Source organism: Cavia porcellus, unplaced genomic scaffold (genome assembly GCF_034190915.1).
Source record: "Cavia porcellus strain 051 isolate PalLab524CR breed Dunkin Hartley unplaced genomic scaffold, mCavPor4.1 scaffold_11, whole genome shotgun sequence".
NCBI lineage: Eukaryota > Metazoa > Chordata > Mammalia > Rodentia > Caviidae > Cavia > Cavia porcellus.
Genome location: NW_026947494.1, coordinates 69,334,414 through 69,350,793, shown reverse-complemented (window position 1 = coordinate 69,350,793; position 16,380 = coordinate 69,334,414). Strand labels below are relative to the sequence as shown.

General features: G+C 41.8%; 1 protein-coding gene across 4 annotated transcripts in view; it reads left to right on the top strand.

Moving 5' to 3' along the window:
* The window catches only part of Chd7 (chromodomain helicase DNA binding protein 7), a 182,449-nt gene extending 180,083 nt beyond the window's left edge, over positions 1–2,366 (top strand). For all 4 annotated transcript variants that reach the window (XM_063258454.1, XM_063258452.1, XM_063258453.1 and 1 more), the window contains one exon: positions 415–2,366. In XM_063258454.1, coding sequence (XP_063114524.1) covers positions 415–1,332 — 918 coding nt within the window. In that variant the 3' untranslated portion in view covers positions 1,333–2,366. The remainder of the gene's footprint in view (positions 1–414) is intronic.
* Positions 2,367–16,380: the final 14,014 nt, after the last annotated feature.

The window sequence follows — 16,380 nt, the reverse complement described above, 5'->3', positions numbered from 1 at the left end:
AATTTAGCCTATGCCACTATTTTATTAAACTATTTTGTAAAAATTAACAATTTTTGATCATTAAAAATCTTTGCTAGTTATTTAATTTTCAGTTAATTGGTAAGTGAAAATTATATGCAGGTTTACAACTTCTCCTTTTCATAGTTCCATCATCAAGCTTTTGTTTGTGCATTTGTTAGGTTTGGGGTTTTGTTGTCTGTCTTTTCTTTGGGTGCTGAGTGCTGGGGACTGGGATGGAGGGCGCCCACATCTCAGCAGGTGCATGGGGCCCTGAGCCAGACCCCTCACCCTGTCCTTCCGCTGTGAGAATGAAAACCGAGTCTTTCCACTGCGAATGGCAAGTGTCAAAGGCCAGTACTGAAACGGAATTTTCCTACCGATCTTATAGCCCTGTCCACCTCTCCCTCTCTTCAGGGTTTTGTCCCTGAGTCCATGTTTGACCGTCTTCTCACTGGACCCGTGGTGCGGGGCGAAGGAGCAAGCCGAAGAGGAAGGCGGCCTAAGAGCGAGATGGCCCGAGCAGCTGCAGCCGCCGCTGCTGTGGCCTCCACATCCGGCATCAATCCTCTGCTGGTGAACAGCCTGTTTGCGGGGATGGACCTAACGAGCCTGCAGAATCTCCAGAACCTCCAGTCTCTCCAGCTGGCAGGTCTCATGGGCTTCCCTCCAGGACTGGCGACAGCTGCCACCGCCGGAGGTGACACAAAGAACCCTGCTGCCGTGCTGCCCCTGATGCTGCCCGGGATGGCAGGCCTGCCTAACGTGTTTGGACTGGGCGGGCTGTTGAATAACCCTCTCTCAGCTGCTACTGGAAACACCACTACTGCTTCTAGTCAAGACCCGGAAGATGGCACTTCAAAAGTAGAGGAAAAAGTAAATGAAAATGAAGATGAGAACAAAGACTCTGAGAAAAGCACAGATGCTGTTTCGGCTACTGACTCTGCAAATGGATCTGTTGGTGCTGCTACTGCCCCGGCTGGGTTGCCCTCCAACCCACTAGCCTTCAACCCTTTCCTGCTGTCCACCATGGCCCCAGGCCTCTTCTACCCATCCATGTTTCTACCTCCAGGACTGGGGGGATTGACGCTGCCTGGGTTCCCCGCGCTGGCAGGACTCCAGAACGCTGTGGGCTCCGGTGAGGGAAAGGCTGCTGGCAAGGCCGAGGGAGGCCCCTTTAAAGACGGTGGCGAGAACCTGGAAGGCAGTGACGCCGAGGAGAGCTTGGACAAAACCGCCGAGTCCTCCGTCTTAGAAGACGAAATAGCACAGGGTGAAGAGCTAGACTCGCTTGAAGGAGGGGAGGACGGAGAAAACAATGAAAATGACGAATAACCAGTACCAGTTCCAGTTAAAGTGTTTAAAACTTTTGACAAGTGGTAGTCCTACTGTTTACACTCACAGTTAATGTTCATACCTAGTTTTATAAGCTGTTCTGTAACATAGTGTAGCAAAAAAAAAAGAAAAAGAAAAAAAGTCCAAGTCATGTTATACAGGTGTGTCAAAAGGTATCTTGGTCATTAAGTATTGTGCAGTGCATTATTTATTATCCCTAGAAGAGATGAAATTTGAAAGGCGATCATGTGTTTTTAAGGAAAGCTACATAATGCTCTGCTTTTTTCTCTGGTACCATTGGTATTATAATAAAGAGCAGTTTGTGACCGAGTGGCACCAGTGGAAGGATGTGCTGCTCGAAGGAAGTATGAAGTTATATATTTAATTTTTAATTTTAACTTTTAATTTCTGCTGTGAAGGTCAAGATGAAATGTACCATTTGCTCATCGTTTCCCTTTCTGACTGTAGGGGTTCCCACCCTTGTTGACACACACATCCAGACACTCTGACAATCTCCACATCAGTGTGAACGTCTCTGTCCTGAGGCGCAGCAATAATAAGGCAGCTGTTGAATGTGAAGGGTCCCTTTGGAAAATTAACCTACTGGGAGGGTTCTTGCCAGACAGAACTACAGTTCCATTGTCTCGTGGTCTTGTAATGCACTGGTATAAACAAAATAAATAGAAAAATAAATAAAGAGTGAGAGAAGTGAGAATCAGGTACCTTTTTTAAATTAAAGGACTTTGTTACTTTAGCCACAAAGCTAAAACAGCATTACCTCAGCTCTAAACTAGCCTTGAAGTTTACAGACATGACTTTGTAAATGTATTGTTTTTCTTTGTTGTGATGTTCTTTTATTTTTTCTTTGAAAACTGCTATCATGTAAGATAAAATGTAAATTGCTGCCAACTGTAGTAATGATGCTTTTAATAAAAGTGACCCATGATATGCAGAGATGTAATTATAGAACGTAGTATGTAGGGGAACTGGCGTTCACTCTATTTTTTGTATTCGCAATAGATGCAAATACAGCATTCTGGCTTTTGTATAGTTTCTTGATTATAGCCTCTTACGGTAGATTAACTGTCAGTAATACACTAAACATTATCTTCAAGACTAGACGGGAAGGAAAACCTTGGATTATCTTCACATAGATAGTTTTCTGCTGGACCTCTCAACAGAAACATTCATAAAAACCTTCAATTGCTCTCCCAGAAGAGCATCTGAGACTGAGAATACTTAACGTGTGCAGCGTGTGATAGTGTGGTACACTGGAGAACAACAGGGCCAAAGAAAAATGAGGCTTTAATGGGCACAGGATCTGGGTCATTTAGCCTTGGGTAATGGGCAGGAAAACACAATGCTGTAGTGTCAGCAAAGGGACACAAAGGCGCTCTGTTGCCCTGCAGACAGAACTGGATGCCAGAAACCTGTCTGTGGACAAACCCATGTGGAAGTGAAGTGGACCTACTTAAGCATGCATACACACACAGTCTCAAGAGTGACCAGGTTTGTAGACCTCTTTGTGACCTTCGATACTTGAAGTAAGACATAATTGAGGTCTGTTAAACCATATTTCCATCCACCCAAAAAAGAGATGTGGATAAAGTTATTTTGTGTCTGTTCAAGCTACCTCCATACTCTCCCAGTGCACATGCACACGCCACCCCAATGCAGCCAGCGTGTGACAAGATAGGAGTCTGTGAATTCCTTTTAGACATGAAATTCTATCAGTTTATAGCCCAAGGATGAAAACATGCTCATTATGTTTGTGGAAAGAGAACCATTTGAAACCTCCACTCTGTAGGTCCTGTGGTTGTATCTAGTAATTGTCATAACTTTTTTCTGGAAAGTTAAACAGGCAGTGTGCATTGGAAGGAAGTGCCTTAGAAAAATCTGCTGAGATGGAATTCTTTGAACATGGAAAATAGAATAGATCTGCACACAGCATGGGGAATTTAAATATTTAAATAATTGAAAGATTTTAGGGGGAATTTATTTAATAAAATACATTATAAAAGGATCTTTTCCTAAAATTCTTTATTGGAAATTCATTTGTGAGTCCTGGTAAATAAAACATACATGACTGTCACTGTTAGCATCAGATGTTAAGAGCAGTGATGATCCTCAAAACAAAGGCATCAGTGCTTACAGCCAGTGTGAGCCCTGTCTTGGCAAGTCAGTGCCCAGTCTGCATTATCTGCAGCTTATCTGTTGACATGGCTTTATATGACATTAGGAAATACTTCTTTTCTTTCAGTAGAGTCAGTTCTTGGCACTAGATATTGAGTCCACACAGGAAATGTTTTCAATTCAGTCTGCTACTAGTCAGTGTGCTTGATGCAGGTAAGCCACGAAGATGCAGATTGCTGCCCTTGGCATTGTTGCTTGGTCATCTTTCTGAGGGAGGTGCTGTGCTTTTGTGAGAGAGCTTAAGTGGGAGAGTGTAACTGGTCAGGTTTAAATGGAATCAGACTGACCACAGAACCTATGCACACCCTCCTGAAGCACTACATTGTTCTGAGGTCTGAAAATCATTGTCTAAGGATGACCTGAAATGTTTATGTGTTTTCACATTCAAGATTGGGAAACAAAATCTGTTGATGGCCAGAGTGGTCTTACTACCTATAACCCTAGCTAGTCTAAAAGATCAAAGCAGGAGGAACGAATGTTCCAACACAGCCTGGCAGCTTAGGGAGGCTTATCTGAAGCTTAAAACAAAATAGCTGGGTAGAGTGCTTACCTCCCTTGCATGCACGAGGCCCAGCATTCCACCCTCAGTACTGAGAGAGGAGCACTATTGAACTACAGCCAGGATCAGAGTGAGATCTGACTAAGTAATCTTGAGTCGCCTTAGTTCATTTATTCCCAAATACTTCTATTGTATGAAGAAGTCAAGTCTTAACCACTGTGCTCATAGGAGCAACATTTGTTAGCAAGTATCTTCTGGGTGCTGTGTGCTAGACACCATGGTTTGAACTAAAAAATCAAGCAAAAAGTCCCGGTCCCCTACTGTCATAGCGATGACATTCTACAGGAAGAAAAGACTGATAGATTACTAATAAATCTGCAGATCAAGACTATTAAATGGTGACAGGTTGGTAAGGAAATCTAAGGTTTGAATTTCTTGCTAATCTTTACAGAAAGACCTTGGAAAGATTTTGTGCAACTAAGTGGTGTGATCATGTTTATGTTTTTAAAAGATAGTATACAGCAAGGCAAAAATAAGCCTTGTAAAGGAGAATCAGGAATTCCAGCTGGAAGAACGCTGTAGCTGACATCGATCTAATAGTAGGTGGCAACGGAAATGAAACAGTGGTAGATGGGGTTAGATTTTACAGTGGGAAAGCCTCATGTTTGAAGTAACTCTTCAGGAGAATTATTGACATACCTAAAGGTAAAGCCAAGTTTTCAGTGGTTTTATTTTGTTTTGTAAGTGAAGCTGAATGTTATTTAAAAAAGATACAACAAGAAAAATTTCCTTCATGTGCCTTTACAAATTTTTCAGTTTAATGAAAATTTAAGTATCTTTGGAAAGAATTTTAAAAATTACTTCTGAAAGGTAGAAGGGATGAGGATACAGACAGTGTGATAGCAATATGTGCAACGAAGTTCTCTTCAGGAGAGAACTTACCTCTTCAGGAGAGAAATTTATTGAAGTTCTCTTCAATAAATTTAAATTAGGAAGCAAAACAATGTAAATGACTTCAACTAACAAGCACTTACAAGTTAGGATCTTTTTTCATTTAGTGTAGCTCTGTAATGAGCACTTTTATGTATTGTCTTAGTTCAGGTAGATTTATCTTACAATAAACTATATTTGGTAAATTACCTGTGAAATTTCATCCAATACAGAATTTCATCTAGTGGGAGACTCCTTCAATGAAAAGTGTTTCATCACTGATTTTTTGATAGAGAAGTTACCCAACTTGGGGATTTTTCAGAAGAGGATGAGATTTGGGGCCACGTAAGTCATTTGTCTGCCACAATATAGGCCCACCTTCCTAATGGATCTGTTGGTATATAGCGATTATTTTGGGTCTTCCAACGTAGAGTTAAATTTTAATTGGGATCTCCTTAAACAAATAGATACCGGTATAATTTAAGTGAAATGGACGAACACGGTAGTAAAATAATTTCAAACATTTTTACATCTAATGCCTTTATCTTTTTTTTTTTTTTTTTGTCTTTCTCATTTTTATCGGAACCAGGGATCGAACTCACGACTGCCTGCTTGCAAGGCAGGCGCTTATGCCGCTGAGCTAAATCCCCAGCCACTGATGCCTTTATCTTCAAAATGATTTAGTTTGCTTTAGCTCCTAAGAAGGTTAAGATTTTTGTGACTTGAGCAAGAATGGCAGAATTCTGTATCCATACACTCACAGCCCTGTTATTTAAGTGTGGTGATACCTCTCCTTACAGCGTCCTTCCTGTGAGCTGGGCTTTCTCAAGGTCTTTCCTGAGGTAAACCTGGCACAGTAAATTTTGAGTTGTAGCTAAAGGACAGCATGGTAGGTTTCTGATGTGTAACAAACAGAAGAACCAATTCAGGACTATTTAGGAATCACTCCAGGTGGCTTCTTGGAGTGTCCTTTCCCCCCACCTCTGCATTTTATCTTAAAGCTCAATTTCAAAATTACAAATATGAAAAACCTGACTCTTCTGTGAAAGGCATCTACATGTTCCTGACTGTTGGCCTCTCCTTAAGAAACTTCCCACTTAGACTAGATCGCAGAAACCTTAGCAGGCTGCACACTGCCCAGCTCGTGGAGGGTGGGAAATGCGGCCTGCTCAGCATACTTTCCTGTGCTTCCTTAGGAGCTCAACACTGTAGAATTTAGCATATTGACGTGTTAATGGGCCCTATGAGTTAATCCACACGGCACCCCAGTGAGTTAGCTTGAGTTGTTGCCACCACCCAGTTACCTGGGAGACTTGAGGTCATTTCCCTGAGGAGGCCCTGTGGTCTGACAAATGTGGTGGCCAGAACTAGAGTTTAGGCTTCATACAGTGACCAGCTCCAGACCATCTGTCTTAACTATAAGACCATGAATTAGCTATTAACATTAATTCAACCTACAAAATATCAAAACTTAGGACAGATCAAGGTAGAAAACTATTTACTTACTTTTGCAGTGCTGGAGATTAGATCCAAAACTTTCGTGCTGAGCTACATCCCCAAACCCTATTTTAATTTTATTTTTTATTTTGAAACAAGATTTCACTAAGTTGCTGAGGCTGGACTTACACTGGTGTTCCTTAAACTATTTTAGTAACAACTGGTAGTATGCTGTGAATATTACACTAAAAGCTCCCAGATTCTTGTACTACAAGACAAAAGTAATTAAGGGTGACTGAAAGGTGAGTGTTCAGGTTAAATTTTAAAGTTGTGTTCACAAGCAATCGCAAGCATGCTTTATCTGCATGCTGATTTTATGGTACAATTTATGCAACTGGCAGTCTTAGTATTTTTGAACACTATTAAGCATTTTTCTAGGATTACTTGATGGTGACTATTGTCCTTTCATCCATCACTACCTTGTGTCTGGCTGGCTGGCCGGCCAGCCGTAAAAGGCAGCCTCAGCCTGTAGACAGAGAGATGACAGAATCTGGAACCCATGCTTCCTGCAAGGATGGAAAACAGCTCCTGCAGAATGGTGTTACCTCATCCCTCCCCACCCACAGGGCTCTCTGGGCTATTGTAGCTGTCACACGGATTTGCATATCTGTAGTGGCAGAGCTAATGTGCTCTGCTAGGCTGGGGGCCCTGCCAGGCATCTCTGCACTCCTTCCCTTGCATTATGAGGGTTCCTGGAATCTGAGAGCCACCATTGTGTCTGGCTGTGGGCCATTGTTCTTTCCCAGACAAAGTCGGCCTGCTGCTCAGCTAGCCTGGTTTTGCTTCTTAAGCCATGGCTGGGACTGACCTGGAATAGCCTGAAAAGTCACATAAAACCCTCGAAAAAGCTGCATTTCCACCTCTTTTTCCAAAATGTGGTTACATAAAACCTGTATCTTATTTTAGACAGAATTTATGTATCCTGAAAGATAAAATGTTAATACCATTGTGGCAACTCAAAGACAGGTGCTTGGCTTGGCTTCTCAGTCCCTAGCCTACTTTGAGAAAATTCCAGGGGCCACTAGAACACATTCCGGTAGGTAATGGGGGAATATAATTAAAGATACTCCTTTGTATTTCAACGAAAAAAACGGTCTATTGAGCAAGCAGGTATCAATTGTTCATTAAGATCTTTGGTGGGGGGAGTATTGTTGCAAAACCTGAGTTATATTTATGCTATCATGGGGAGTGCTTTCTTGTATTTGTGCTGGCTTTTAGTGTATGGAGACAGGTCTAGTGAGCAAAGCAGTGGTGACCCTCCAAAAGTGGGAAGGGACTAGGGAAACTTGGTGTAAATGACAAGGAAAGTGATCTTAAGAATCACTGCTTTCTCTATGTGTTTGGAACTCAAATGGCCAAAATCTCATCTCCAGGACTCTAGGAAAGCTTATCCCCAGGAGTTGACAATTTTACTTTGCAGTATGGTATGGTATGGTTTTAAGACATGATGACACAGTGGGTGAGGCTGATGGCAGTGCAGTGCAGGACACATTCCTGCAGGTTTAAATGTGCACCTATGTGACATGATTATCTCCGTGGATGGTACAGTGCGTAATGCTGCTCCCTGTCCTCGAGGACACACTGAAATCTGCCCCAACTGAAAGGTTCCAGCAGAATTATTGTTTTAAGAGCTGTTGCAAATGGAAATTATCCTACACAGTTGATTGCAGCTATGTATTGAATAATTAAATGAGAACCCAGAGATCTGAGGGGAGGATATGTGACTTGATCAGTTGTCCCAGGTTCCCTGTAATTTGAACTTTTGCCACCTGAACTCATCCAGGATGCTTGAAGGAGAGGCCATCTGTGCTTTTAAATTGCTACAAAACAAAACAAGTTAGGAACTTTAGTTAAATGACCCACACGTCATTCATCTTGCGTTAACTTAATCATATACCAGTTCTTTTAAATATGGGACCCATGGTGACCTAAAAATGGTGGCAACATTGGTCTACTGATTAATTCTCTGTCTCAGTCTCTTGCGCTCTACCTTAAGCCTCTTCAGGATGAATGTCATGAAGTGTTTAGTGTATTAGTTACAGACTTTTTTTTTCAAGCTTGTTGTGCTAGTGAAGGGAAATAATAGGCACCATTCTTTCCTTTAGTAGTAATCAGCTGCAAATACCTAAAACTGGAAGGCATGTTGGGAAGGTGGGGAAGGGGAAGAGAAAGTAGGGTCCATCCTTTGTATGTCGATGAGGTCACTAATATAGGTAACACATCTGCCTATACTTTTCAGGTTTCAGAGCATGTATGTATGTTTGTCTCAGTTGTTGCTTGCCACTTGGAAACAGTCTAGTTGTAACTTTAGAAATGTAGGAAATGGGCTGGGGATTTAGCTCAGCAGCATAAGTGCCTGCCTTGCAAGTGTGAGTTTGATCCCCGGTACCGATGAAAAAGACAAAAAAAAAAAAAAAAGTAAGAAATTAAGGTTCAGTGATTCCAGTTTAGCAAATGGCTTAGTTAGATCTTGCTAGTTGATCTTTGGACTCTAAACCACAGAATGTTTTCTTTCTACTGCCCTGTGACACCAACCAGGTGAGTGCTGTCTTCCAGTGAAAACAGAAGCTTGAGTTCATCTCTTTCTCATTTGTACATTTCTACAACAACAGTAATCATCATAATAATAATAGGCATGTCTTCCTTGTAGTGTTGTAGTGTCCAGGACAAAATTGGCATCAATAAATGATAACTTCAAATCCATCATTGTCATCATCGGATGAGTTCCAAAGAAGTGGTGTGTGAGAACACAGTGTGAGCACACTGAGATGAGGTGGGAGGCTCTGGCCTGATGGGGTAAATGTTCTGTATGATCTGGGCTTGTGCCCCGCCCCACACAGGCAGTTCTGGGATGGGAGAACATCGTAGACCTCAGTCTGGGTGATGGGGCCAGGGTTGGGTGTGGACTTCTAGAATGCAGGTTCTTCAATGCTAGTGAGCGAGGTAACCAACACTAGCATCTTATGCACCTTACTGTTGGGACAGGAACTTTTTACACTTCGCAAAATATATTCTTTGTCTAAGGCACTTTGATATTGTCTGTAGTATTCTATTTCATTAAATAAGTGACCATTCCCCTCCAACCAGTTTATGACCTAGTGATGGCTGGCAGCCTGAACTTTGAAGAATCCTGATAGAAAACCAATCTTCGTACCTGAAATCCACAGATTAGCTTTCACGCAAGCGGGATAAGGATGCTACCCAAAAATCTGAACATGTGTGCCCAATTTTGCGCAATATTTCTGGAGAGAGGGTCCCTAAACGCCCTCCAGTTTTAGGGTGTCTGTGATCCCCTCTGTCTGAGACCAAGCTGGCAAAGGAACTCAAGGTTAATGAGGAATTGCTCTTAATCCCACTTCAGAAATGGAAAGTACTAGACAGGCAGTCCCTAAAGAGAAACATTTAACTTGTGCTTTCGCCTGAGATGTGCCCCGGGCAGACAGCTCTCCCCTGCCCCGCGTACCAGCTAGCACTGAGGCCCGCCTGCTTCTGACTGTGCACAGTGGAGGTGTCAGCAGCACCCTACCCGTGACCTGTCCTGACGACTGAATGAGGTCATGCTTGAGCTCCTTAGCAGACTGGCACAGAGTGCACACTCACAATGTCAACCATTGTGATCCCATCCCCGCTGGTGATAGTACCATGGGGAATGCTGTCCCCATTGTATCTGTCCAACGTGCGTGTGAGTGTGTGCTTGTTTTGGTGGAATGAGATAGTTCCCTCATTCTCAGATGCTGAGAGAAGTTGGGAGGCATCTTACGAACCTCTAGGCTCCTCCCTTCAGTCTTCACACAAAGCTAGAAGACAGAAAGCAGCCCTTTCCTCCCTGCCTGGCTCCAGAAGCTGGCCAGGGGACACAACACACCACCTCCCTGCCAAGTTGACACAGGTTTCTGGGTGCCCAGGTGCGCCTGCCCTTGCCAGACGGCAGCCAGCACCCTCAGTTCCACTCCCTTGCCTCAGCACGTTCAGGACCCCTGCTCCAGTTCCTACTCACCTTTCAGTACAAAAATCAAATCCAAACAGAACAAATGGGCCCCCAAGAGTTGCACTCAGCTCTCCCTCCTTAGGAAGAGGAAGCTGAGGTGAAAGAAAACAGGCTTTTTGGGTCTGAGTTCTTTTCTTCTTATTTAAAAAGTCCAACATCTACTCTGCTGCCAGGCTATCCAGCCCCAAATGTCAGCATCCTACATGGCAGGGACAGCTTGGTGCTGCCATCAGGAGGAGCAGGCTTGGGCCATTCTGGGGAAAGGGACACTGGGGGCAGGTGCAGAGTTTACGGAGAGACGGTACCGCAGCGTGGCCCAAAATTCTGCTGCCAGGCACCTCATCGCTTCCCAGAAGCCCAGTTTGAGGACACAGTAAAAGGTTTATTGATTTTAACAACTCATACCTGGTAAAGAATGATAATTAAAGCCAGCACCTGGGAAACTGAGACAGAAGGATGGTGAATTCGAGGCCAGCCTGGGCTACAATAGCAAATTCAAGACCAGCCTGAGCTACAGAGCAAGACCCTGACTCAAAAATAAAAGCAAAAAGAAAATAAGGAATGATGATTTAAACACCTATGGAAACTAGACTTCGTTTCTAATCAGGTGTTTGTGTGTATAATGATTTTCCACCAGAAAAAGGCAACACAGTACCGTTCGTTATGGGTTGAGTTGTCCCCTTCCCCAATCTCTAGGTCGAAGTTCTAACTGCCAGCATCTCAGAATGTGACTGCATCTGAGATAAGCCCTCTAAGAAAGTGATTAAAGCAAAATGAGTTCATGTGGGTGGGACCTAATCCCACTGGACTGGTGTACTTATAAGAGGAGATTCGGAAAACCAGACAGATGCACACAGAAGACCTGTGAGAGCCTAGGGAGAAAGCTATGTGCAAGCCAAGAACCGCTTCGGAGACATAAACCATGTTGCAACTTGACCTCGAGTCTCTTGCCTCTACAACTGTAAAAAATAAATTTCTGTCATTTTAAGACACACGGTCCATGGTACTTTGTTATGGCAACCCTAGCAGACTAATAAACTGTGTGTTTAAGGACTCATGTTGCTAGTATATTTGTAAATCTGATCAGCTACCTAGGAAAAGGGAAAAATGAGAAGCCACCCCGTGAAGGAAAACGTGGTGCAGCGGTGGTTAGGGTGGGTACGGTGAGCCCGTGAGTCCTGCTCAGTTTCAGACTGTGGGCCAGGGGTGAGTACTTCATTGTCTGGATGGCTTGGGTTTAGGCTGGAGCCTCGGTGAGGGGAGGTGTGTGCTCCTCCACACCGCTGCATGAGCTGCAGGAAGGGTTTCAGAGTTCACACTCAAGTCATTCAGCACTGAGTGTGCACCCAGTAAGCATTAGCCAAATGCTTGCTTCATTGTCGTTGACACAGAGCCGGATCGGGGCCCTTGTTCTTTCCAGATGTGTGACCTTGAGAAGGTTACCACCTCACTGAGACTGCGTCCTTTGCACAGTGACAGCTTTTGTGACACTGGTGGACTTTTTAGCACTAACATCTTATTCTCCTACTAAGTATAGATAGGGTAAAACTTTTTCTTTTGTGTGAAGTAGTGGAACACCTTGGTGAGTTATAAAACAATAAAGATTTTGGGGAATTCTCTCTGCATTCATGGTTGATAAACACAGACAGGGATGCCTTAAATGAATATCTTTCCAAATGATCCCCTTTATTTAAAGAAATCCATAGCCTTGAATTCTATAGGCATTCACACACAAAAGAGAAAGAGAAAGAAACAGAAAAGGAAAAGAAAGAAAAAATGGAAAGAGAGAACGGCAAACTTCTACTTTGAAGCAGTGCACAGTGGTGCAGTAAATCTGTTTAGGGATCATCATGTTTGACTTTAGGAAAATGGCTGAGCTGTGGAAAGGTAATTCAAGAAGATATAAATGGCTGCATTAGAATAAGCAGACACCTATTTTAAGCATGATCTATGTTTTTGAGAAAATTCATTACAATAAGTCTCACAATACCAACCTCTTCAATGAATTTTTCATGTCTGCATACCAAGATATATATAAAACGATCGTAATCGTGTACCTTTGGGGCAATGCTGAGCGCCAGCTGTTTCTGGGATGATTTATAGGTTGCCACACTCAAGGTTAATAATCAGGAGAAACAGGTTATAGTGTGCAATGTATTTATGTCAGGTTAGAAGTTCAGGTAGGGGAGATAGCATGTTATATGAAAGTGCACACTTCTAATTATTTTCTTCCCCCACACACGCATCTATAATAACTAAAAATAAATGGTGTTTTACATAGCGGACCCTCTCTGCTAAGCTAACCTTCTGGTTACTGTTGGCTTTATTTAAAGGGAAAGCACAGCTAGGAATTAATTATTAGCTGTGCATATGAAAACACAGCTTGAAGGCACTTAAACATCTGTGCAATGGGCCTGCATAGAGTAGCTGATGGAGCTTTATAAACACCCTGGTAATTATGCCCTATTGACATGCAGCATTTTGCTGCTAGCAAAATGTCTAACAGGAGTTTCCCCAGAACTGTGAAGCACGAGCAACAAGTCAGCTTCCAAGAGTGCCACAGGGTACCTTGTCTCCTTTTGGAAGCAGAAAGTATTGCCTAGAATCTCAGAAATGGTCCCTTTTTAAATTGAGGGGATAGTGTACCTTATTGACATAGGAAAAATTTTTTAATATAGAGACAATTTTGAAAAGTTTTTTCCTGAAGAACTCTTTGTTCATCTCCATTGACCTGTAAGAGTGTCTCTGTTTCGTTTCTTCTTTTATTCTCTTTCACCTCAGGTCTAATTGCTGAACTCCTGCCTACCTGCCCACCCTGAAGACAATTTTCTATTGTATTTCTTTCATATATATGTGTATATATTTGCTTATGTTTTCAAAATGTGCATTATTTTGTGCACATATTTTAATTATGTAAATGATATTGTTACAAATCTCGTATTTATTTATGTTTTTCGAGGCAGAATCTCACCATGTAAGCCAAGCTGGCCTCAAACTTGTGGGGACCCTCCTGCCTCAACCTCCTGGGTGTTGGAATTACAGATGTGTGGCACAATGCCTGGCTTTCCTCTTCTTTTTTAAGCTTCTGTGAGTGTATCTTACTTTTAACAGATTTAATGAAATGTAATTGACATATGGGGTGCCGATGTATTAAGCAAGTCTGGATGCCTGTGAAGCCGTCACAATGACCAGGGTAATGCACACATGCATCCATTTCCTCCAGATCTCCTCACACCTCGCGCCGCCTCTCTCCGCATTCCCAAATACTCAGACACCATTGCTTTCTGTCACCATAGATAACTTTGCATTCCCTAGAATTTTACATCATGAGTTGCTTGGTGTCTGACTTCTCTCACAAAGAATACTCTGTTTTTGAGATTCATTCATGTTGTGTTATCAGCAGTTCATGTCTTTTGGTGGTCGAGGAGTAGCTGTGTGCAGACAAACCAGTTTATTTGTCTAGTTGCCTTTGATGGATACTGGAGTTATGTCCAGTCTCTGGCTGTTACTAATAGAGCTGTTAGGAGCAATCATATACACATGCTTAATAGACGTATGTCTTGGTTTCTTCTGTCTAGATGCATGAGAACAGCATGTCTGGATTATAGGGTAGATGTATGGAAAGCTTTCTCCCCCAGAGGAAATGTGTCATTTCCTCAGAAGTGTTGAAGTGATTTTGTTCCTCTGTGTTCTTGTCACCCTTGGCACGGTTACTCTTTAGAACATTATACGTTCTAATAGGCACATGGTGACTATTTGTAGTGTAACTATCTTAACTGTATATATATTATATGCATTTATAAATAAATATACATATATTATTTCTTTCAGCATCTCGCACTAGGGAGACAATACAATGCTTACACATGCATGATTTCACTTCACTTGTGAGTATGGTCTCAAGTCGCACCCCTTTACCTAGGAGTCTCAAGTCACACATCCAGTGGCTTTGCTCATGATTTCAACTTGCGTCTTCTAAATGATTGAAGGAGAGGATCTTCTCAGGTGTTCCTCATCAACTTTGATTATTAATCATGGATTATTAGTTAAAAACGGATTAACAGGAACACTGGCATAAACTATGAAGTGTGTATCTATGTATGAACATGGAATTATCATTTTTTTTCAGAACATCATCTATATTCCTCAAATTCAGTTTTCTCCACAGAAGACTTTAGACTTCTTGGTCATTTTATAGATTTTGTTTCTATTATGAATCAAAGTTCTTATTTTTAAAATTTCTTCTTATGTGATTTTTTGTTTGTCTTTTTGAGACAGGGTCTTGCTATGCTGTTCAGGCTGGCCCTGGGCTCACTTTGTAGCCCAGGCTGATCTTGAACTTGTAACAATCCTCCTGCCTCAGCCTCCCAAGTGCTGGGATTACAGGAGTGTACCATCATGCCTGACTTATTATATGTTTTCTGACAAAGAATTTTTATGAATTTTATTAGGTTGATCCTGCTGACAGCCTTGTTAAACTCTGTGGGGGCTGTATGTGTATGTGGGCATGTGTATGTATGTGTGTTTGTGTGTATGTGTGCATTTGCAGTGCTGAGAATCAAACCCAGAACCTGGTATGTGCTTGGCAAATGTTCTGTCACTGAGCCATACTTTCAAGCCCTTTGTTAAACCCAATCTTTTTTTTTTTTTTGGCCTTTTTGAGACAGGGTCTCTATGCAGTTCAGGCTGGCCTTGAACTCACTTTGTAGCCCAGGCTGGTCTCAAACTCACAATGATCCTCCTGCCTCAGCCTCCCGAGTACTGGGATTACAGGCGTGAGCCACCACGCCGGGCTAACCCAATCATTTCTGACCTTTATTTTTTATTCTATTTTTTTTCTAGGTAAATAATCACATTTTCTGAAAACTTTGCCAGTTTTATTGCTTTAGAAAATATTTTTTCCAGAATTTTGTGAGAGCTTTATTATCTAAATTGGAGAGTTCCTCATTTAAGACATTTCTTGGGGCTGGGGATTTAGCTTAGTGCCATAAGTGCCTGCCTTGCAAGCAGGCAGTTGTGAGTTTGATTCCCAGCACTGATAAAAAGGAAAAAGACAAAAAAAAAAAAAAATAAATAAAAAAAAAAAGACACTTCTATTTTTCTTGTTAAATATAAAAATATATATATTTAATATTTGAAATGTTCAAAATGATTACTCTTTTCAGCACATCTGTAAGAAAGATAAGAACATAAGATTATAATTTATAAGGATATAATTAGTAAAATCTATTAAATATATACTCCTAACTGGGGCTTTGTTTTTAGAATACTTTGTCTAGGCACCACTTTAAAATTTAGCTAGAGGAGAAAACTTCAAAAAACTTTAATTAGAATTAAAGATAAAATATTAAGGGGCTGGGGATTTAGCTCAGCGGCACAAATGCCTGCTTTCCAAGCGCAGTCCCCCGGCACCGAAAAAAACAATAAATAAATAAATAAATGGAGAGAAAGAGAGAAAGAAAAATACTATTTAAAGTTATATTCCAAATAATTATCTTCCTTTCAACATTCTGGGGGTCACTAAGCCACTTCCTTTGTCCTCAAGTTAATTGTTTAATACAATCAAGTCAGTTACTCAGATCTGGCCTTTCCCATACAGGTTGGATCATTTATTCCAAGTCAATTTCATATCTGTAACTTGGAACATTTTTTTCAACTATACATGGAGGAAATACGTGTGTTATAGTTTTTGCTTGAATTGTTGCCTAAAGTAGTTCTAAGTATTTGCTATGTCTTAGCTCATTTGAAAGGTCTGATCTTTATGAATCAAATGTTTGGAAGGGAAATGTGGTTCTGGGGGAAAAATGGAATCTGAATAAATTTTACCCATCGTTCACCTATCGATGCTCCATCAGAGAGCATTTTCCCAGAGATGTGCGGGTACGGGTGAGGTGCAGCCTGGTCGCCCTTTCCCTAGGCACCCACACGACAGAGCTGGAAA